At 40.3% G+C, this 24,231-nt stretch overlaps 1 protein-coding gene across 10 annotated transcripts in view; it reads left to right on the forward strand.

Annotated features, from left to right (window-relative positions):
- Positions 1 to 24,231, forward strand: part of CNTN4 (contactin 4) — a 586,961-nt gene that overhangs the window by 436,152 nt on the left and 126,578 nt on the right. For all 10 annotated transcript variants that reach the window (XM_019499786.2, XM_019499792.2, XM_019499789.2 and 7 more), the window contains one exon: positions 23,269 to 23,472. In XM_019499786.2, the coding sequence (XP_019355331.1) occupies positions 23,269 to 23,472 (204 nt within the window). The remainder of the gene's footprint in view (positions 1 to 23,268; positions 23,473 to 24,231) is intronic.

Raw genomic sequence — 24,231 nt, forward strand, 5'->3', positions numbered from 1 at the left:
AGCATATATCAAAAATATTTCATAGAAGCATTGGCTGCCATGGTTTTCCTATTTACATGTGGTGGGTTAGGGTATTAGGTCTGTGTTGTGTCAGGGTTGATGGCAGTCTTATGTAGAGTTTAGATTATGGTTTGGGTAGGGATGATCCTGCCTCAGGCAGGGGGTTGGACTAGATGACCTCTGGGGGTCCTCTTCAGCCCTACTTCTCTATGACTTTAAGACTATGACACTAGTGCTAGTAACTTCTGTGTGCGAACGGATACAGATTGTTGGATGATGAATAGTTGCAGTAGCAACTTTGTAAGTTATACATGGCAAACACTTCAGACAAGGGATGATGGCCCATGTGCACAAAAGAAAATTAGCACCTAAAATGAGGCTTGGACTTTCCAGACCAGTTCTGTCTTTTTATCCAGTGGCTCATATAAAACACAGAAAAAATCCTTGAAGCAAACTAAGACCCAAGTCTCTGTCCTCCCAAAAAGTGGGGATCCCTTTTATGGTTTTAGTTGGTGCCTGACCCCAGAAGATGTTCTTAGTAGAGAGGGCTGGGGCTCAAAAAACTTACCAATGTTTCCTGTTGACTATTTCATGTGACACCCTCCTCAGCACATAGGCTTTTGTGGATCTCATTCTGAAGTATGTAGGCACCTAACACAAAGCTGTAGGTCCCAGCCTGAAGTTAGGCCCTTAAAAGTCAACTCTGGCAGTGCTCAGTATTCCATTATCACAATGGACCTAGCCCTGCGTTTACTTCTGTTTTCACATTTTTTTGGTTGTAGCCATGTTGGTCTGAGGACATAGGCAGGCAGTTCTTTGGGTAGATGTGATATCTTTTATTAGACCAGCTGAGTACTTAGAAAAAAGTGAACTTCCATAGCACTTAGCATAATTGTGTTCTCCTGCAGCCTCTGAGTATTACCACAATATTAATAAGTGAATAATAAGTTTAAATAATTCATATTAAGTATCAAACACTTAATATGCATCAAAAGTCTTAAGAAATGCGAACCCCATTAAAAAAATCGGGTAGCATTTGTGGTAAGACTAATTATGAATGCTCAGCATTTCTCAGGTTCAGGGACATAGTTTAGAGATGGTAAAAAATAGATATTACTTCATGTTTTCAAATTCAGTACTATCTTTTTCATATAAGTGCATTTTGTGGGGGGAGGGAGGGGAGGACAGGGCAGGGGAGGAATGTTGCCATCCCACACCCCAAGTTCATATAGGTCATTAACAATATTTTGTTCCATTTCAGGATCTCTTGGCATTTTTATTGAATTGAGGCAAATTTTGAAACAAAACAAAAAACATTTTCAATTTGGAAATCTTGAACAAAGCTTTTCAACATTTCTGCAATTTTTTTCATCTGTCTCCAAATCTGGCACAAATTCACAAAATGTTGTAGTCAACCTGAAACTGTATTTTTTCCCCCAGGTGTATATTTCAGTGGTCTGTAGATCTGTGTGTTCTATTGGAGATGGAACTTTTATGGAAATTTCGAAAATTATTTCCTTTTCAATGATTTTCAGATCGTATTTCCGTATGCCTTATTTTTTGTTATTTTGTGCCATAACAGTGCGAATACACTGGTGCCTCATTTTTTGCATATACAAATTGGATCATTTAGCTGCCACTTTTCCCAGGTTGGGTTGGTCCTAAAAGCTGGGTTACTTAGTCCACAAGTAGTAATTTAATTTTTTGGATACTTTCTGCCAGTGCTTGTGCTATTTTATTATGAGTTTACAAATTGAACAAAGGCAAGGGACAATTTAAATCAGTAGTTTCAGTGGCATCCATTTTACAAAACACTATCTAGCCCCACTTGTGAATTTTGCAGCCTTTAGGAAACAGTAACTGTAGTCCCAACTGTGGCATTTGAACCAAGGTGTTCCCAGTATTAAATATTCCAACTACTGGACCATCTCCTCCCCTGCCCCCTGCATCCCTCATTGCTTTGAAAATGATGCCACAACATCACTGTAATTCCACAACAAAGCTGCAATTCAGCATCTTTCCTAGTCTTTTCTGTTATACATTGAAGTATTCTTTCCATAGAACTACCTTAAAATATCACTCAAAAATCATATGCAGAATTTCATGGGAATATTTATGTGGCCCAAGCCTGGGCTAGGTACTAATATTATTTGATAGCTTTGTCTGGGTTGACTGAACACTGACAAAAAATTGGCTGTTTTTCTACCACTTTATTTTATAAAATCTTACAAAGAACATACATTTTCCCAATTAAAATAGACATGTATGCCAACATTGGGCTCTCATCTTGTCAATATATCTTGTCACTTTGCATTTCATTTTGGAGCCCCACTGTAGACATCCAGTTTTAAAAATGTTGGTCATTATTAGGGCATTATTTGAAAAAAAATGTTTAAAAAGAGTCGACACTTGGGTCTTCTGTCATATTATCTATACATGTGATAGAAAGATCCATTCAAATATTTCCATCTTCCCAAGGGGAGGGGAGTTATTAAAGTTCAATCCATTCTCTTAATACTCTTAACTATCTCAGGCCTCTATTCCTGATGAAATTGGGCCTGTATAGTATATGCCTGTGAGCTGAAGTGTTGACAGGGAATTATTTTCACATCATTTTTCACATAATGGATGAGCTGCTAATGATTTTTCTTTTTTTCTTTTTTTTCCCGGATCTCTTCCACATTTTCTATTTTCTCAACAGCAGAAAGAACTTTTAGTTCCTTTGCAAAGCTTAATTAATAAGTAGAGGTAACGAAATTTTAACATTTGATAGAAGAGATGGCAATTGGATTTAATTTCTATCTCAGTCTTTCATACAGTGTATTGTGAAGTGAAGATGCCAGCCCTATTTCCAGACAGCTTTCTGCTTATAGTAGTGGTGCTAGAATCAGAACAGTGCTTTGCAGAAAGTCCTCAGTACAGGATTTCTTGGTCAATCATTTTTTCTCCTTGAGTTAATAAAACCAAAAACACATACGCAACAATGACAGGGACCTTGCTGGTTGAAAACAGCTGTATTTATAGCAAACCAAAACCTCGCTAGTAAAGAATTATGTGAGATAAAAGCATGACTTTTTTCCTGTTGAACACTCATTGTATGGATCATATCCTATGTTCTCCCTCAGTTCTCCAGACCCTGCAGCATAGTATGAAGAGGACATGTTGCAATAGCTGTAGAAGAGAATCTGTATACATTTAAGAAAGGACTTTGCATTGAGTAAAGCTATTAAAACAGAAGGATTTTTTATGACGGTCAAAACAGTGTGCATGAATGATCTGAACGTTAATAGTTACATTAAAACAAAAACAAGAAACAAACTGTTGGTAAAACCACACTGGCTAGGGACAGAAATTACACATAAACCAGTATAAGTGATCAGAAAGAGATTCAGATCTGGATAACGACAGAAGTTCAATGCACATAAACCTCTTTCCAAATGGCCAAAACCAGTTTAAGAAAAAACATGGATAGATGTAGTATCAGTCTTAACTTATTTAAGTTCAATCAGTTTATTGGACTTCTGTCCCAGATCCTCTCCAGATTCAAGTTAACTGAGTCCCCCCCAGCATCCTAGGGTTTTTGCACATCCTCTGCAAACCCTGCTTCCCAGCCCTCCCCCCTCAAGGGTGGGTGGGATAGTCTTGGCCCAAGCTGTCTGCTCCAGCTGAGCAGGGAGGCATACTCTAGCACCCCCCAGTGTCTGGCCTGAGCCAATGCAGGCATGTGGCTGCATTCCTGAATCTAAATGAATGTCTGTTCACTTGCTTATCAGTTCAATCTGTGCAGCTTAGATTAACCTGCAAATATTGAATCAATTCAGCCTTGGGCTTTTTTACTTTGTCTGTACTTAGCCCCCGAGCAAGCAGAGAGGTTTGATCCCTTTTCCTAACTAGCTGGCAAGCTGTTGTGCCACCAGAAAAGAACCATTCACAGATTTCTGCAAAGGTTACAGTAAAAATGTAAGCAGGTGGGTAAGGGGATAAAAGTAGTAGTTCTCAAAAAAACTGCTTACGTTTGCTCTTCTCAGCTTCTGCTTTGATGTGTTTTAGAGTCTCGAATAGTAAAGTTTCAGCTCTGTAACTGAGTTGTCATTTCACTGAGTGCCTAAAATCTGAAGGAAGGCAGGCATCCCAGCCCTCTGGCCTTGTGGGAAGAAAACCAATTTAGTCACAGGATACAAAACTGGTATTATCTATTTATCACATCACATGTTTGATGTTCATTATACTGAGTCTGGGGTCAAATTTCACTGAAGCAAAGGCATGTAATTGGTGTCCTTCAGGATAAATGTAAGAAGCAACCAAGATAATTTCTGGAATAGACAGCTGAAACAAGACATGTCACCACCCAAAACACAGACTATTAAGGGGCTAGTTACAAACTGAGCTACACAGAGGGGTTGGGGGCTTCATCTGTTGTTGTTTGTTAGAGGAATGTGTCTCTAAGACACAGATAAGAGAGGAGGCAGTCACTACACCACAGATAGGAAACTGAGAAGGTAGCAAGAGAGCAACAGATACAGCCACCAAAGCAACACTGGCAGCATAACCCTGAGGAGAAAGGACTCTGGATTCTGGCTAGAAAGGAGCAAGAAATACCAATATTGGCTAATAACAACAAAATCAACAATATTGGCTAATTGCATGTGTCAAAAGGAGGAACAATATTTAAAAAGGTTCTTGTCTGCCCTAGGAATGCACTGATTGATTGGCTTTGCAAGCTGTCTAGTTCAGGGATAAGCAACGTTTTTCAGCTGTGGGCAGGAATGACCCACTGTAGTCAGAGGCAGGCTGATGGGCAGGCACTAGGACCTGGGCACCACCACCATTTGTCTCCGTGGCAGCATAGGGAGCATGTCCAGAGCCCCAAGGCTACAGATCAGATCCAGTGGTTTTGCAGGCTGGATCTAGCCCATGTGCCACAGCTTGCCAACCCCTGATCTAGTGCCACGTTGCAGGCAAAGAACTCAATAAAGTTGTTCCTAATCCTGCAAACATGTAGCATATTTCACTATGAATTTGGACTCTTCATCAGGTGTAAAATGAACACATGTGTATTGAAACCCAGGGCTTAAAACCCACATACCCAGAAGCAATCCTTTATCAACCCGGCAAAACTAACATGAACTATCTCAATGTGTTTTAGTATTATAGATAACCTAGAAATACTGAGTCAGAAACAAAGAGCCACTGCAGAACTGAACATGACATTGTGGGGTTGAAAAACCTTACAGAAGAGAATAATTCCATTGTCTTTGGTTCAGCATGATGAAAATGGTGATAGATCAGCAAAAACAAATTTAAAATCATGCCTATGAAACTCTACTTTAATTTAAATTAGAAGGGATAGAGAGTTGTAACTTCCATTTAAAGTGCCTGGCCCATCATTTATTTTTTATATGCTGCCAAAGCCACTGTTTAAATTATTAAGAGCAAGAAGTAAAAAGCTTCTTGGGAGATAAAATGGATGAGATTAAAATTAATCCACCATAATCCTTCCTTTAAAACTGCTGATTCAGTATGTACAAGTTTATCAATGGAAGGGCTGGGAGGGAAACAGATGAAATATTTTTTGTTTTCGGGACTTCTTTTGTGAATGTCTCCTCGCATTTGGTTCCCTAGGCGCGCTGTTAGTCTGCCGTCTGTGTGATGCTGACAGCGCTACGGTTAAGGGAGTTATTTTGTTTATTCAGGAACTCTAAGAAATTGCAAAACTTTTGCTCTTATACCTCCAGGCTACTCTAGATGTGCACTTCTTTAACCACCTGAAATCAATAGCCCTTTCTCATTTAAGCAGTTCAGTTGATTTCATTCATCACAGCTTTTGTGAGCACAAGATCCGGGGGCATAGTGTAGAATATGGCCCAGATATTTTGGAACCAGGTACACAAAATCCAAGATAGACATTAATTTAGTATCTTTGAATCCCTTTGAGCTATGCCGATTTAAACCAGCTGAGGATCTGAAGTAAAACAGCATACAGATTTCCCTTCCCCGTATATGTTTGTATGTATGTATATGGCTATATAGATTTCTCTGTGTGTCCATGTATTGTATCTGAAAGAGTTGTTTGCTATGATAACCCCACTACGTATAATGTATGCGGTCTTGTAGACGGTTACCCCTTAATCACTTAGGAGCCGCAACTCTTCATGCAGACTAATGATCTCCTACTGACTGGTTGCCCACTTGCAGTTCTCTCTTCAGCACATCTGTCAGCATGCCTTCCCCAGGGATCTGTATTCAAGTCTGAATCTGTGACACATGTGCATTAACTACCCGGTGACTTCTTCCGTTAATAACTGCCTAAATCTTTGAAAACTGCGAGTTTCCTCCCAAACCCCTACTATTTTACCTTTAGGCACCAGTTGGCTTGTCACAAGATAGACAGCAAAGTAAAAGACATTTGGCATTTTTAACTCATGCTGCATTCCTTGAATCTCTTACATTTTAGTTTCCGTGTCTCAGGTAAAGAGGAAAGACCAAAATAATGAGAGTGACATTAATGGGTTCTTTTAAAAAAAAAAAAATCTTGGTGATGGCTCATTATGACATAAAAAATATATATAATCTTAAATTAGGGACATAGCACACCAATTTCCTAAATTGAGAGGCGTAACGAATGAGGGTAGAAGGGTTCAGAGACTGATTTAGTATCCGCCAGAGCCTTTCACCTCTGACTGAACAAAGCCAATAAGTAGTTTTAAAACGTTAGTATTATATGGTATTTTAATCGATTGGATACCTAAATGTAGTTCCTAGTGGAAAGTCCTAGTGAACTTTTCACCAGATTATAGCTATACTTCCCTCATATTAATCTATACCCTGATTGGCAGTACAAGCAAAACCATTAAAAATATGGGCAGATCAGCTGACCTACCTCAGGCCCCTCAGGAACAATCCTACGTGTGCACATACCCACGTTGCATATGAAAAATATTAGTGCTTCTACACTGTTGCAATCATATCTATGTGGGCAGATCCCCGTGTTCACTTAGAGCCCCATTTAAGTCACTGGATCTGATGGCATGGCTATTTATTTCAACTGAGTTATTATCTTACTCTATGCAAAATAAAAGTAGTAAAGGCAAAATTTAATACTTTACCAACGTATGAAATACCATGAAAACCTTAACTCCTGCATTTCTCTGTGTGTGTACATGTATGGTTAAATATGTAACCTTAATGTTATTTCAACATAATGCTCTTGATTAAAAAAATGAAAAGATAGCACAGAAGGAGAGGATACAGCCATTTATAAAAGCAGCAGACAATAATTTGGCCCCAGACAAGTCTCTTTAAAAAAGAGGAAAACTCCTAATAAAGTCCCATGTCAACCTTAATTACAGCAATTAGTTCCCATCTGCTTACCTGATATTCCTACATATAGCATTACAGTAGCATTGTATAATGTAATATAATAAAAAGGTGTGGATGTGCACAAATGTCTCAAAAGACATCTCACTAATGCTATGTTGCTAGCTGTTTCAACCTTGGAGTTGGCCATAAACTTAATACATTTTGGTAAGAGATTTCCCCCTGAGCAACTTTATAAAAAAAGGTTTGATCTAATCTCTTATACCTACAGTGAGAACCTGATCAAAGGTAGTCAAAGCCTGGTATTAAAGGATTAGCTAGGTCACATTGGAATATGTTTTAAAACAAACACCGGAGCCTTTAACTTAGCTGAAGCAAAGATACAGAAAAATACTGTTAGACTAACTCTTCATGGCTTTAAACAGAAATCAAACCAATAGATTAAATCTGTGAGTCCTTCTTTAAGGTGATAGATATTGTTTTTCTCCTATGCATAATAATCTTAGGAAAAGGAAGTAACAGTTGAACTACAGAGAGGACAAATATATACAACAATTAAAATTGGTTTAAGTATCACTTATACAAGCAACTAACTTGAGGCATTCTAGCTGCAGGTAATTAGTGTCAGTCTGCTCCTCCTTATCTTTTATTCTGTCCTATCTTTTTTCTGTCTCCTTCTCCTTCCTGTTTGCTACTGACAGGATCTACCGTTGAGGCACTTTATCTTTGTTTGACAGGTTGGGCTGAGTGGTTTCTTTCTATGGATGTGGATGCCACTCCGTGGATCCTGTCTGCTACTCTTTTATTTAAGTAGAGCTCCCACATCAAAATTAAAAACAGATGGCACCTTGTAGCTTCATGATGGTCCAATAGGAAGTGCTGTGAAACCATGTTGGCTTGAATCAATGTCATAGGAGAGCAAGTAAATCATTCCTGGATAGAGAAACATGATGTCACTCAAGTTACAAAGAGACTTTGGGTTTATCATGGGTCTGGTTTACCCCAGACTCTGACTTGCATCAAAATAGGAGCTGGACAATCATTTATATGTACAGCTTGAATGGCAATTAACTCAAATTAGCTAAAAATTGTCCCAGGAGAAAAAGTGTTATCTTAAAGCAGGACAATGGGCTTGTACATCTGTAGGATCCCAGGATAAAAGGCTTTGTTCCAGGTGTAATCTGACAGCTGTTTTTAGCTCAATTAGCAAAGGGGTTAGTAGTTGCAAATTAGGGTGAAGTTGCACGTTACTTTTAAAACATGCTAAATTGGTGGAACGTCGAGCGATGTTACAGTTAGAACGTGTTGTGAGCAGTCTCACGTTAAGGGTTGGTACCGTTTCTTGCCTGAACAGCTCCAAGTTGCCACTAGAGGCCTGGTGAGCAGGGGCATGGCTAGAAGCCAGGATGCCTGAGCTCTCCCTCTGCTCTGGGTGAGCAGAGGAGTGGTACATGGTGGCATGCTGGAAGACTGCAAAGTGCTCATTTTATCTCCATGGAGCAGACTGAAATTACCCTAACACAAGCTAGGCCCAAGTGGTGTGACTTTGAGATGCTCAGACCACGTGTAGCACGAGTTAACAAGCTTTAACATGTGGAGACTCATGCTTTAAGTGCCCTTAGTATGCTCTAAATGTAATGTGTAACGTCACCCTTATAGGGTCATTTGCCCAGTCGAGCGTGACTTCCGCTGGTTTTCCAGATATGACCGGGCGTAGCAGTGTGACGTTGTTCAGTTCTCGCCCAATGAAGTTAGCCTGTTCATTTTAATGAAAAGAGACAGAGTCATAACAATCAGGACAAGGGGTGCAATGTACACCTTTGTCCTCAGGGATTTCACTCAGTGAATATACAACGCCTTTTCACAGAAGTTGTGTTAGAGCAGAAGTTCCACAAATCTGTCAGCCTTAACAAATAGCTCTCCTTGGTCAGTCCCACCCTACTCATTTCGAGGTCTTCGCTAGCTACCTACGGTCATCCCTCCAGCACAAGAAAGGTGTGAACAGAATTTACAGCAGCCCTTCCTCTCTAAAGGAAATTTTATCCTATCCATGGACCCATCACTCCAGTTCCAGGATTGAATGGAGCCCAAGGATTTCAGTTTAAATTAGAGCTACACAAAATTTGTGTCGTCAAACCTGAAACCAACAGAAATTAAACTGTTTGCAAAGTTCACTATAATTCAAGTATCGGAGCTAGACAACCGAGTTCCAAGAGCAGCAGAGATCATTCATTGGTACGACCAGAATTGGAGTGAAAATGTACTGGTTTTGCGTTACATTGGGATTCTGAAATAATTTTACAGGAGTAATTGGATAGTGGGGGGAAAAGTTAATGCTCCTAAATTTATTACCACTCTTGGTTGCTTTCATGGGCTATTGACAATCGTTTTTCTTGAAAGCGATCCCAGAAGTAAAGAAACCCAGATTTGGGGGTTTATTGAACCTTAGACATCATTCCCAGAAAGCACTGGGCTCTGAAGATGTTTCAGCGTGTCATGTCAGTATAAACATGAGTCCTGTATATTCTAGACAGTGCCTGGTTACTCCAAGGCTCATCTTCCTGAAGTCTAACCTAGCAGGGGAGAACTCTGCTGCCTATAAGTTACTGCAATAGGTTTGTGTATTTAGCTGTAATAAATACAATAACATGGGACTTTCAATCTTGTAATATTTTCTATTCTGTCATAGATAGAGGTTTCTGATGATTTTTCTCACTGAGGGAACCTCAAGTTAAGAATGTGTCGAAATCCCCAATGGCATGGTGGAGTAATCATTAATGTTTACAGTTGCCATAGAAACTGGGATAGCTAGCAATTGACGAGGAATGGAAGCTGTTTGTAAGAGATAAGCTAGGTCAATTATTGAACAACCGTCAAATATTCAACTATTTTAGAGATACAGAAAAATAGAGATGGGATGGGTCAGCCTGATTATTGACGGGGCTTTATGTAATGGCATTGCTCTTATGCAGTTGGGCCTCTTTAGTGACTATGTAATTAATTTGAGGAATCAAATTATGTCGGTGGGGAAAAAAAACAGGTCTAAACGTAGAACTGTTATACAGGAATCTAAGTTTGTATGTGTGTATTTATATAAGTGCATGCACATATATATCTACATGTATGTGTGTGTGGATAGTACAGCATCTTTTCTCTCACTTGTTACTAAATCTACTATCCATATCCTATAAACTTCGGTTTACACAGGTGAGTAGCACCTCTGAAATCAGTGGAGCTATTTACAGGAGTAGTCTTACGTACAAATCTAAGACAACTCATAAGGCTGGAGTACAAGCCCTTATTATTTGCACCTATCATCTTTATAATGTTTTCTATCCTGTTAGCCTGCTACTTCTATTCATTCCTAGCAGTCACAGTTCTGGTCAAGCTCTCTCTGTTGGGACGTTCACCATGCACGTTAATGTGCTGTGTGAGGTCTAAGAAGTATTTCCGGGCACAGCAGTTTTCATAGTAATGACTGCATAAGAGCTAGATAATGTCAAGGGGAATTCATAAGTCATACGTGAGTTCCCCAAACCATCACAAAACCACATGTCAAAAGCTGGTATTAGGGAGTTTGCATGCTGTACAAAGCCCTGGGGTATTAGGAAGAGGTTGTGACTATGTATTGTTTTTAAATCTGCTGTTATGTTCTTGATTAAGATATATTTTGTATCTATCCCCCAATATCTTTGGCATTTTACTTCCTAATGGCTATTTCACACTTGGAGAATTAGTCAAATAATATAAAAAGCATTTCATGGATATTTTGAAGCAATGCATTTTCTCTGCCGTGGTTGTGGGTTCCTATTATTCATTGTTGGCAAATATTCAGGTGGATGCTGCATATGTAAAAATATTCACAAATCCTTAAAGTTTTAGCAATTTTAGCATAAAATGGATTATTCCCAGTGTTTCATTCTGACTTGTTCTTCTCTTCAGAAGAACTTGGCATCGGGTTGCAGAAACCCTGGTATGCAACTTAGCTGACCTGTCACATGCGATGGACATGAAAGCGATTAGTAAATAATCCATTCTCTCAGATCAGTTTAAATTATTAAGAAGCTACTTAAGAAAATTAATAGGTTGATAGAAATTGGAGATCAGCTAATGAATGATTGTATGAGCACTGCAGCGTAACCAGTCAGATACACAACGATTAGTTCAGCCCTACTATGACACTAACACTCACTCGAGAGAAGAGAGTCAAACAATCTTACTTGTGGAGCTCAAGAAAAATGCAGGTAAGAAAGAGGCAGGAGGCTGGAAATGGGGCATGAAACATAGCCCCTAGCTTTACAGGCTGGCAGCCTTATGATGATGCCTGAGGAGCATTATCACACTCCCGGGAGCCATGCTGCCATTGGATCACCCACCTTCATTTGCAAGCTTGTCACTCAGCCACATGGTTTGGTAGGGAGAGTATGCCATGGAGAATTCTTCTTCCCCTGATTTATTCTCCCTTCCCAACCATATACAAAAGAAATGGCAGTGGTTTCCTTCCCTGTTCCTTTTGGGGCCTCTCTGCCAGCCTCACTCTCCGTTTCTTTCCTTATCTGTCAGCAAGGAAGTAATGCCCGTCCGTGCTCTGTGAGCACAGGAGTTCGGATCATTGCAATGGCAGGTGAATCCTGACAAAGGGACAGATGTTTGCATCTGTCTTGCAAGGTTTGTGACAGGGTTGGCGCAACATTTGCCTGGCAGCAAGCAGATAGTGTATATTCTACTCCTCTTCAGCTCCATTCCCTTCTCGCTCCTCCCCCTCCAATCTTTCTGTTCTGAAATAGATTATGGTATAAAGAAATAGAAGTGAAGAATAGTGGCATTTGGGAGAGGGTAGGGACTGTAGATAGGAAGGACAGCTGGGATGTATGTGATGTGTCAGTTCTGTATTCTCGTTACCTCTGTTTGCTGCTGCTAGGGGGTATGCGGCAGAAGTCTGGCACTTGTTACTTTGTTAGGTGAGTCTCCATGGAAATTACTATGGAAATTCAGAAGCAAATGTATTAAATATAATGTTGAGTCTGTCTTCAACCCTCCATAGCCAAGAAATGTTAAGATTAATCCACCATGGGCCCTTTTTCTTGGTATCCTTGAGGCTTTATCATGACAGCTTCCAGCACAGTATATGGTCTTCTCTCACAAGCTGCTGCAGTATTAGCTGTGTGTACAGCAGTAATCTGTTTTTATGTAGTGTCTGTAGCTTAGCAATCATCATCAGTTATCAAGACGCATGTTCTCTCCTCTAACCGCAATACCAGACACCTATTCCAAATATGTAATGTCCATTCATATGGTTGACCAGTTTTTAAAGGTCTAAAATCTGTAATAAAAGGTTCAATGCTTCATGGGGTGAAAGTGAATTCTAGTTGGATAGGGACCCCAGAACACTTACTATAATGCATACCCATACAGTATTGAAGCACTGAATGGATACTGGTCTTGAAAAGCCTACTTAGCAACCTGCCTAGGATCAAACCTCAGCTCTGGCCTACAGTTTACAACCGAAGGTGGAGAAGCTGATGAAATGCCCTCTATTCCTTTTATATTCAGCACTGATATCATGGGGGGAGTCTTCCTCTTTCCTTTTCCCAGCCCTTCTCCTTGTTGCCAAGTTCAGATGTCTGCCTATGCTTGGAGCTTCTACTGATGTCCACGGGAGATCTGCCAGCCAAGTTCCCGAAGGTTAGGGATCGAACTTCATGCTTGTAGAGGATGGCTGGTTTTAAGCAGTCACATACTTTTTGCCGGTCTCCTCCTATCTTTTCTGTCAGTTATACCACTGTTTTAATCTAAGTAATTTTAAAGAGATAAATACATTGACTCCTTTATTCATTCAATTTGATGACATACTCCTGCATTCAAACTATTCCAACAGCTTTGAGACTTAGCCTACTTTTCAAAGATTAAAGAGATTTCTGTGTGCAACCAAGATAGCCAAAAAAATGGTGTGTCTCTGCAGATTTCAGGAGGGAGAGGTTGTACATTCTCCAGAATGGAATAATCTCTGCTACAACAGGCTGACACACAGGTAGTGTCCAGATGAGTGAATTAGAAATGCAAACAATGGGATGGATAGGGCTGCATATTTAATGCAGAACTTTCAAAGCTTCATAAAAGCTTAGGGCTGGAAGGGATCTCATGAGATCATCAGGTCCAGCCCCCTTGCTCTGGGCAGGAAAGGCTGCCGGGGTCAAATAACCCCAGCAAGGTATGCAGCCAGTCTCCTTTTGAAGATCTGCAGGGTAGGTGCCTGCACCATCCCTGCTGAGAGTCTCTTCCAGAGTCTGCACACAAACCGTGAAGACGTTTTTCCTGATATCCAGTCTGAAACCTTCTTCTAGGAGTTCATGACCATGGCTCCTGGTTTTCCCCTGACCATGTTATGATTTATGCTGCCCATCACGTGCTGTATCTGGACACGTTGCACAGAGAATCAGAAGCAGTTAAGAAGACCTTAGTGGATTTTAGGGGTCTGTCTGTTCAGGGCACTGCCTTTTTCAAATACCCTGAGCCTATTCTGCATGCACAGTCTCTTGAACCAGACACAGGATCGCTGCCATCACTGTGTGTTTCATCTAGGCTGATTAATATTGTGAGTGGTGGGGTTTATGTCTGGTTGACGTTGTCATGTTCTGCAGAGATACACAGCCTAGGGCACTTCTCCTTTTGTGGGGTAATATATCTGCTTGATACAGGGGAAGATTTTGTTAGGTTCCCTTGTTTTGTATTTGCTATCTAAGCAGCACTAACAATTCAGTGAGTTATTGTGTAAAGTTCTTAGCCAGAGAGAAAATCCTGTCTAAAGATGAGAATAAATGTGAATACTTTGCACGTGGGCCCTGATCCATCCCATGTTGTAGTCAGCAGGAACTACCCATTGACTTAAATGGCAGCTGGATAAAGCTTTTCCACAACAACTGTCCTCCTGGGACTCAAGGTTTTAAAAAAATTACCAAATCCTGTTCTGCCAATGAGAAACTAATCACAAAGTCCACATGGCTTTCACATGCTCTCTCAAGTGTCTTAAAGGACCATATTCATTTTTTTGCACATATCTGATTTCAGAGCATGGCTTGTGACACCAAATTCTGAGAATTTATAAGCATATTCTAATTATGAAACCAGATGCTTTCTTATCATTTCTTTTATTTTATAAAGTAATGTTAATGAGCCAAACTTATCAAATGTGTACCTAGAACTATAGCATGGCCTTGGTTCATGCAGGTGTTTTCAGTGGGCATTTATGCCCGAATCAAGGGCAGAATATGGCCAACAGCAAATGTGTGATTATATCTTAATCTTGTACAAACATAAGGGTATAGATTTGATTGCCTACTATGCATAAATACCAGGTTTGTTATCAGATCATCTAGATTAATTGCTATGGGTTTATCTACAAAAGAAGCCTCCATCCCTACCTTTCAGAGAGAAGAAAACTAAACTATCTGAAGCTGAAAAGGAGCTTCTGCCAATCTACTTTACCTGGGAGGCATTTATCTACTGTAAGGATAGAAAGCATTACACAATCACACAATAGAGGTAGTATAGCTTCTAGAAATCTCTTAAGCCTTTAAAATAGAGTTAGCAATAACAATTTTATGAAAATATATGATCAGTAAAAATGGACTTCTGTGACTGAATTCAACAAATCTGATTGTAAATACTAATAATATAAAAGTGTAAACTTCACCTTTTCACTTCAAAGTCATACAGAATAGGCCCAAAAACCTGCAGTAACACAATTATGATCTGCGGCAGTTGGGACTGGTACTCTACAATGATTTAGATGGGTAGAACATGGTTTTTATATCCATTTATCTTTATGTGTATGAAATTTCACAGCAAATGTTGCAAGGCTTGTGATTCATGGTGAGGAACATTTTTCCCCAGTTGTTGAGGATGAAATATTGGATGATAATATATTAAATTAAAGGAATCATTAATGATCAGATTTATCTTTCTAACTTGTGGTAAAGCCTGTAAAAACCAACATTGTGTATTGTACCACACTGCTCTTATTAAAAATTATAAACGAACCCTAATTTGTTACTAATATTTATTTCAGAATTTTACTCTTCATTTAGTTTTATGGTAAGTGTAATCTTGATGTTTTAATAGCTTCTCCCATAATCACTACATAGACCTTCTAAATTTTGTCAGTGACAAACCTGTCTTTGTAGAAAATGTATTCTTGTCTAAAAGCAGGTCCAAAAAATGTTCTTTGTGATTTGAGACACAAAGTGTACATTTTGTATATGCTAAGGCAATAAGAAAAAAGAGTGTATAGTCTCGGAGAACATTATTTTGGCAAGTCATCTGGTCTAATTAATATAACAACTCAAAGTACAATTCCTATTCAGCTTTCAGTAATGTTTTTGATATTTTGATATACCTTATTAGAGACTGCTTCAAAATTCAATATAGCTTTCTTTTAGTTGATTTCTTTTACTGGTGTAGAAAATATGCCAGCACATTTTCTTTGGTTTGTATATCTGGATGAGTCTTGCACTTTTAATAGTGAGGTTCATCAATTAATTAGAAAAGTGATAGAATGAGTCTCTTGTCATCCAAATGTAAATGTGACAGGGCCGTATGAATACCACAGATGCTGGCTTGTTGTACAGACAGGGAGCAGTTAAGCCAATGGAGAAGGATACATTAAGAAAACAGGATGATGTCATTTATCTCATTTAAGAGCCACATATGTAATCAATGATTTGCTCTAAAGAAAAGGTCTCCAGGCACTTCTAATTTACACGGCAGGGAAGGGCAATGCAAATAATGTTTTGCAAGTGCTCCTTGGAAATATTCTGGATTACATTCTTTACACCTATGTACAGACAGTGGACTAGATCCAGATTGACGCAGTTGGGAAGGAGAGCATCTTTAGGCATGTGGCCTACTTTCCAGAAAGTCACGTTGTAGAGTGTGGTTTAAACATTCATTTCTCATATTGCTGAAGATGTTTCTCAGATAACAAGATGTCCACATGGGCTTGCCTCAAAGCCACATTGCCATGAGCACATCTGCAGGAGCACAAAGTTCAAAGGAAAACAGAACAAAGCCTAAAACTTTACTGTAGCAGATCTGGAAAGAAATAGCTGTAAGCAGTACTTAAACATGGCCAGCAGTGGCAGAGAATTAAGGCTGGCATATTTGCTATGGCTCCAAAGCCATGAGTTCAGGGCCCACTCTAGACTTCTTCCAAAGGTCACCCCCAGTTGACCCAGCTGTAAATGGGTACCTGGCCATTTGGGCAGAGGAGTCAAAGATGGCTGGATGGGATGCTAGTCACATTGTTCCTGTGGGCTACAGAAGCTGGTGTGCCTTAACCACACTAGTCCAGTGGGTCTATAGCTTTGAGAGGCCCTTTGCCTTAGCTTCTCTTATGAAATGGTAAAGGGAAGAAAGAACACTTTCCTAGCAACAACCTTGTGAACCAAATGGAGAAGACAAATAAGATGGGCATTGGGCACCTTCTAAATCTCTCGTGTACAGTAATGATGCTGTTTGCCCATTGCATCCCAGTTGTCTTGTAGCAGGGATTTCTAGTATGTGTCCTCTAGCATAGGGCACTGGTCTGGGATTTGGGAGGACTGGGGTTCAGTTCCTGGCCCTGCCACCACTTGGCTGGGTGACCTTGGACAAACTATTTCCCTACAAGTCTTATGTTCTCCATCTGTAAAGGGGGATGTAGTACTGACCTCCCTCATAGAGTGATATGAAGAGCTAGCTGTTATTACTATTGTTATGTACACATAGTAGTATGCACAACATAGGAAAGTAACTGGGCTTGGCTGCAATGAATACATTCATATCTGAATCTGAAATCCAACCCAAAGGCTGGAGTTGGCAATTTAGTACATCTAGCAGACAATGAAATGTCAAGCATTTAAGGGAGGGTAAAGAATATAAAGCCATATACTTACAAACCATATGACCTTTTCAATGTTATTGGGAGTCAAGGATTAATGGAGGCATGGACATTCATTTGGCCTGTCTGTTTTTCCACCCTGGAAAGGAAAAAAAAAAAATCCTAGGGAGAGCTTTGGCTGCGACCGAGAGAACCTCTGCCAGGCTGAAACAAAGCACAAGTCCTGTAGCTTGCATCTGGGGTTTGCAATAATATGCAACCGGTACAACAGAGCTATTAGGGTCCAAGCTCTTGTACCGCAGCTGGCTCCATCAGAGAACGCAAAGTAAACACGTCAGCACCGAAATGTTCCCTCACAGGTAAAAATGTTCCTGAAGAAATTGCATTTTCTCCGTACAATTATAGAATGTGAACTGATACTACCGCCAGAATAAGATTGTGTCTGAATCCAAGAAGCCAAGCAGGAGGTAGTGACCCAGATGATATATCAGCTGGAAGGCATGGAGATTTGGGTCTGACACAGCACTCAGGCACTGCCAGCAGAGAGAAGACACAAAGGGCAGAAAAAGTGATGAGGTTTCTATCCTTCTCCCTTCCCCATTCTACCGCTGCTTCCTGCTGTTTCTGCTTTCCAATTCCCTGGCTGTACACTTTCTTCTCCAGTACTTCCATGGTGATCACAGCTAGACCATCTGTAGTAAAGGTAGTTCCAAGATGTAGCCATCCTGTGATCTGGTGCAGTGCTGGCCTTCGTCTGCTGGCGTCTGTAGCCTCCGATGTGCCCCGTGATGTGTCCAGACAAAAGGGGGAGCTCTGAGGCTGGTGGACAACATGTTCTACACTGTGCATGGGTCAGAGGAGAAAGTATTTGAGAGGAGCTTTAAAAAAAATGAATCCCTTAAGGTATTGAAATCCTTATTTAAATAGATTAAATAACTGTTTTTAAAAAGTGGTGAGTAAAGTCAACAGGAGCTGCTAGCTGTTCCAGATTTTAGCAATCTGATTTCGCAGTCTAAACAGAGTCTAACCTCATGCTAAGCTAAATTATTGTGCCCAAGAAAAGAGCACATAGGATAAGAGTTTATGAAGGTGATAAAAAAAAATGTATTGTTATTTACACCTAAGGATGCAGAATATTAGAAATAGTCCACGGAGACCAAAACTTTTCATGCAGCTTTCATCTGGGATAAAGATGGTGTCCGTTAGATAGGTGTGTCTGAGACCCTCTCTACATATTACACTTAAGGGCACATGATTAACCCGGTAAAAGCGCCTTAAGTTGTGACCCAGCTACATGTTCAACCAGTTCATGGCATGATGAAACAAGCAGCAATCTACAAAGTTATTCAACAAAAATTATGTAATAACTTCATAGATTGTTCTCATCATGCCGTTAATTCAACGTGTGGCCAAGTGCTCCCCTGTGGCTGGGAGTCCCATCAACTGAGGGGCTCCCAGCCAGAGGGGTGCCCACCCACTGCCATCCCCGCAGCAGATATGGCTCATACTGGCATCAGCGTTCCCAGTGCTGCCCCCTCTGTGAGCCTTGTTAACTGTAGGGCTCTCAATGGGAAGCATGCTGCCACCACTGTGAGCCTCAGCAGCTGCAGGGCTCATTGCTGTCCCCACTGCTGCCACTGCAAGTCCCACACCTCACATGAGAGCATTCACCCTGCTGCCTCTGCTACAAGCCCTGCAGCCCCTGCTGGGGGTCCCGCAGCCAACAAAGCTCACAATGGCGCAACTCCCGCTGTGAGCCCCGTCAGCTGCAGGGCTTGTAGCCACAGGAGCTGGTGCAAGGGGAGCCCGGGCTCGTGATTCTGGGCTCCCCCTGCACCAGAGATAAGGTATGATGGGATCTAAATTGCAATCCCACAATCATGCCTTCTGCCATGCACACATGGACATCGCACATTAGATCCCATTACACCTTTACCTGCACATGTAGAGAGGGTCTGAATTTTAAATTCTGCTTGAAGTACGTGGTCTATCATGTTCCACTACTGATCACGAATCCATGACATAAAATAGTCCTGAAATATGCTCTCTTCCTGTGTGACTGAACTTGCTCTAAAAGCTTATGATAGTTACCTTTTCTGGTGAAATTTTCCAGCTTGCTAAATGAACAGCATCCTTAAATACTCATGCACGGTGCACTTGTCTGTCATCACACTGAATCTGGTTGCAATTTACATCTCTGTAAAAAGTGTTTCTACACTTTTCTTTCACCATTTATCTCAGCCAGAGTCAAACCAACCCTTTGCTAACATAATGTGCTCCCCACTTTTCTCTTCACTGCTCTTCGCTTGTGCTTCAATTTTCCAAGGGCTCCCTTGCTGTATCCAAGGGATATTATAGAGTTTAACATGCTGTTCCATATCTGTGTCATCTTTGCTTCATTGCTCCAGAGCCTTAGAGCAGGTCCTAATATCTTGTGACCTTGTGCGCAAAGACTTTCATTCTTTGACAAAAAGGAAATCTGCTTTCCTTGCCTTGGCGTGCGATAAGCTTATTTCAATTGCACTGAGTATCCTGAGCATGTAACAAAAGTGCCAATAGCAAAGTAAGCTTGAAGCAATCATTTTTCGCTGGTCAGCAGCATACATTTGTATGTGCAGAAAGGGCTCTTAATGTGGTCAACACAGTGAGAAAAGGTTCTGTTTTAACCTCCTGCAGCCAGAGATGATTTTAGGTGATGAATAATGTAAAATAAAGATACCACATATGAAGCCTATGATGTTGTTGCCTTGAAATGTCAGATATGGTAGCTGTTTTCCTCAGTCCGTGATTGAAATTCTTGCCAAAGGGTGAATTTGCCAGGAACCTCTTTGAGATTCTTGGCCTGTGTGATTATCTATTATGGTAATACAAGCTCTTAAAGCACTGGCCTTAATGGAAAGTACATTTTCCTAGGAAAAGGTATGCTATGTAGAAAAGGCTAGATTCTCAGCTGGTATCAACTGAATTAAAGCCAGTGGAATTTATGCCTATTTTTACCAGTTGTAAATCGGGCTCAACATGATTAAACGGTGCATCAAATATGAGCGATCTTATTCAATGTTCAGAAAGGCAAATGAAACACTTTCCTTTAGCCAAAATTATATGAGAAAGGACGTATATTAGAAAGCAGAACTCCATTTTAAATCCCCAAAGGATAAATAATATAGTCAATAATGAGGAAACCAGGATCTGCTCAGCTACTGTATATCCTTTGCTCTGGTAGGCACCTTGTTATAACTTACATTAGTGTTTCAGTCACTCACCAGAATCACCAAAGCTATTTCCGACTGTATTTTAAGTGTTTGTTTACTAGGTTGTTACAAATTGCCTATGGGATGTGAACTGTCTGTCACTTCCAGAGCAATTAGTACATGAAACCTTATCAAAAGAAATCCGTCAAGTTTGAAAAGCCATAAATATTGCAGAGATCTCTAAGGAAATCAAGCTGAGTGTGGTACAGTATGTATTTACATGTTGCAATACAAGGAGAAGGACTTCCCTGGTCTGATTTGTGTTCTGTTCCTTATAATACTTAAGTTCATTATAATTCTTCAATCAAAATGATTTTATTTTGGAAGGAAAACCATTAATAGTAGCACTCAGTTGCATTAAATATTACAGGTGACTTGAGCTGGCTGTTTTATGCCTTGTAGCTAAAGCCATTCTTAGTTGTAGTTCTTTGTAGTTTTACTTGAGGATAATAAAAAAGACAGAGTTGTTAATTAGTCATCTCTATTAAAGCCAAGGTTTTCAAAGAGGGCTAGTGATTTCAGTGACTTATTTTTTAGGAACTCAGGCTGGGATAGTTTAGAGGGACCTTGACTGTTCAGAAAGAACTGCAAATCCATCTTCTGAAAATTATTGGCCTCAAGCAGGACTATAAAAAAAGAAAAATCCCAAATTGCTCTTCATTTCCAAGAAACTCTTAGTCTGGTAGCCCAAAGAAGGAGCACAGCTCAGCCTATTGTAGACAGCATAGATTTGTAGAAGTTTGGGTCAGAACAGACCTCGGTAGGTCATCGAGTCCGACCCCTGCACTGGGCAGGAAAGAGCTCTCGGGTTAGACGACCCCAGCCAGGTGCATGTCTAGCCTCATCTGAAAGACCCCCAAGGCAGGGGAGAGCACCACCTCCCTCGGAAGCCCATTCCAGATTCTGGCATCCCTCATCATAAAGAAGTAATCCATGATGTATAACCTAAATCTGCTCTCCCTCAGTTTGTGGCTGTTGTTCCTGATTACTCCAAGGGGTGCCCTGGTAAACAGAGCATCTCCTATTCCTTGCTGTCCCCCGCTGATGCATTTGTAGGCAGCCACAAGATCGCCTCTCAGCCTTCTCTTGCGGAGGCTGAAGAGATCCAGGTCCCTCAATCTCTCCTCGCAGGGATTAGCCTGCAGGCCCCTGGCCATACAAGCACATCTGTTCCTCTGAACACCCACTTTGCTTTCTGTACTCTTGCAGTCTACCTATTCAGGGCTTTAAAATGGCCACTGAATTGAAGCCACACACATTGTGGAATGGATTATTAGTTCAGCATGCTGGTAGTCACTGCATAACACTGTGGTGTTAGAGGTTGTTGGGGTTTTTTTCCCAATTCTTAGCAGGGGCATCTGGTCTGTAGAGATTCGCACAAAGCTAAAAGCTTCTCTTTGCATTCTAAAGCAGAAATGTTTATTTGTCTATTGTTGGATGCTTCTAGAGGGAAACAAGTTAATTGTTCACCAAGAGTAAATTAAAAAAAGGGGGGAAAAAAAAAACCTAAATGCTTGCAAAAAATAATAAGCCTGCTGAGAAGTGCTACCTTGTTTACTCTGAGTATCCTCTTGACATCAGCATGGGGTTACTTATAATTAGATGCACATGTGTAAATACAATGATTAGATATTCCCACATAAAGGTAATTATCATATCTTCCAAAAAAGTCTAAGCAGATATTTTATCATTCTTTTGTTAAAAAATAACACCCCCCCCACCCCACCACCAGCAATCTGCTGCTTAGTCCTCCTTCCATGTGTAAGTAGTAGAGCATTAGAACAGGGGACATTTCCTAGTGTACGTAACAGTAGTCGGGGTCAATTACAATTATGACTCATTAGAGTATTAAACAAAGACTATGCTTTTTACTATAATTAGTGTTTCATTTACAAAGCTACAGAGATCTTTACTCACTGTAATTCCTCAAGCATTTTCAGTGTGTTTGGGTATTAGTCTAGATAAATATAATAGGGTTATATTTTATTAACCTATCTTATAAGCTGTGCAGCCACTTGCAGCATCTCTCACTATTTTTAAGTTTTCGTTTTCAAATTCTGTGAATCTGTGCAATAACTTAAAGAGATGTTTTATGTTAAACTAGAGTATTAGCTAATTGCATGGAGGATTATAGCTACATAAACTGGTGTATTAGAGATTCCACGGAATTTAATTATGCAGCCTCTGAGAGCATGGTTAGGCATGTCCTGGTATAAATTATCTTGGAAAGGAAGAAAGGCCAGAGTACACCTTCATGATGAGAGAAAACAGGCTATGCTGTTGTGACAAGTTTTTTTTTAAAAAAACCGTTCTTGTTCATTTCCTTCTGTTTTAGTTTGGAAAAGCAATGAGACACTTGAGCTACCTGCAGACTCTGAAAGGCATGGCAGCCTCTGTCCATATTAGTTCCACAATCCTAGAGATGGGAACCTTTTAAAAATATATGGGTGTTTCAGAATGGCCGGGCAATTTCAAAATAAAACCATTTGGGGAGCAGTGGATCACTTACTGAACGACATCGCTTCTCTCCATAGCGGTAAACAATCAGTGCATTTGGCAAAACCACCATCCATGTTCCCTGCTGCTGCATAGGTTTCCACTCGCTGCGCACACATTGGTTTTATTTCAAAACTTCTGTTGCTTTTTGAAACACCCTTATATCTTTAAAAATTCTGAGTAAGCCCCCCTACCCTAACCGCAAGAGGCAGGGGGAAATTTATTTTCAGTTCTGACTCAAGATAGAGCCATCCACTAAATAACTGTAATAACCAAGATGTTGTTAACACTGATCGTCCCTGGGTTGTTTTTTTTCCTCAATTCCAGAACTCATTTATGCATGGATCTTCAATGAATACCCATCATTTGTGCAGCAAGATAATCGTCGCTTTGTTTCTCAAGAGACTGGGAATTTATACATCGCTAAAGTGGAGACGTCAGATGTGGGCAACTACACCTGCGTGGTGACAAACACTGTAACAAATAACAAAGTGCTTGGACCTCCGACTCCTTTGATCCTGAGGAATGACGGTAAGACTTCTGATTTAGGGCTTTAACTAGTTGTTGCAACAGTATTACTAAATGGTTTTACTTCTAGGCGCAGGTAGAGTCTCAACTTCACAGAGTTTCACCAAGGATCTGAAGAACTCTGCTTCAGTTTGTAGTTCTTCGTCACACAACTTAGTATTTTTTTTAATTAATATATGCTTATGAATGGTGTCCTGTCATTGGGAGAGGCCACAACATCATGAGATGGTTATAAAATAAGAACTGGGGATGCTTCACCAAGGTCAGAGAAGTAAACAGATTTTAGTGGTCTGGATATGCTGTCGCTCTCTGCATTTTTATGAAGCTCAAAAGGAAAAACAAACACTTTGATGTTTTGGAAGCTATTAACATGGGTAATATTTCCCAAGACAACAAATGCTGTTTTTAGTAGTAAATAATGGTATAATACAAAAAAAAAGGGAAAAGAAAGTTAACCCCCCCCCAAGATTTCTGATTTTATGCTGAGAATTGCTTTGCATCGCATTAGTTTTTGAACACTATAAGCAGGCCCACACCATTATATTTCATGATACGGCAGTGGTTCTTGAAAGGATAAAATTTAAGCCTTCCATTCACATTTACCGCACAAGTAGGACTTACTGTTGGAAGCATCTTTTGTCTGAAGACCCAACACTTCCCAGTGTCATCCCTTGTGGAATAGTCTCAAAGCTGCCAGCGCTCTGCCTGGGAATCCCATTGAAGTTAACAGGATTTCCGTGCATGGCAAGTTTATAGGTTTGG

This window comes from Alligator mississippiensis, chromosome 12 (genome assembly GCF_030867095.1).
Source record: "Alligator mississippiensis isolate rAllMis1 chromosome 12, rAllMis1, whole genome shotgun sequence".
Lineage (NCBI taxonomy): Eukaryota > Metazoa > Chordata > Crocodylia > Alligatoridae > Alligator > Alligator mississippiensis.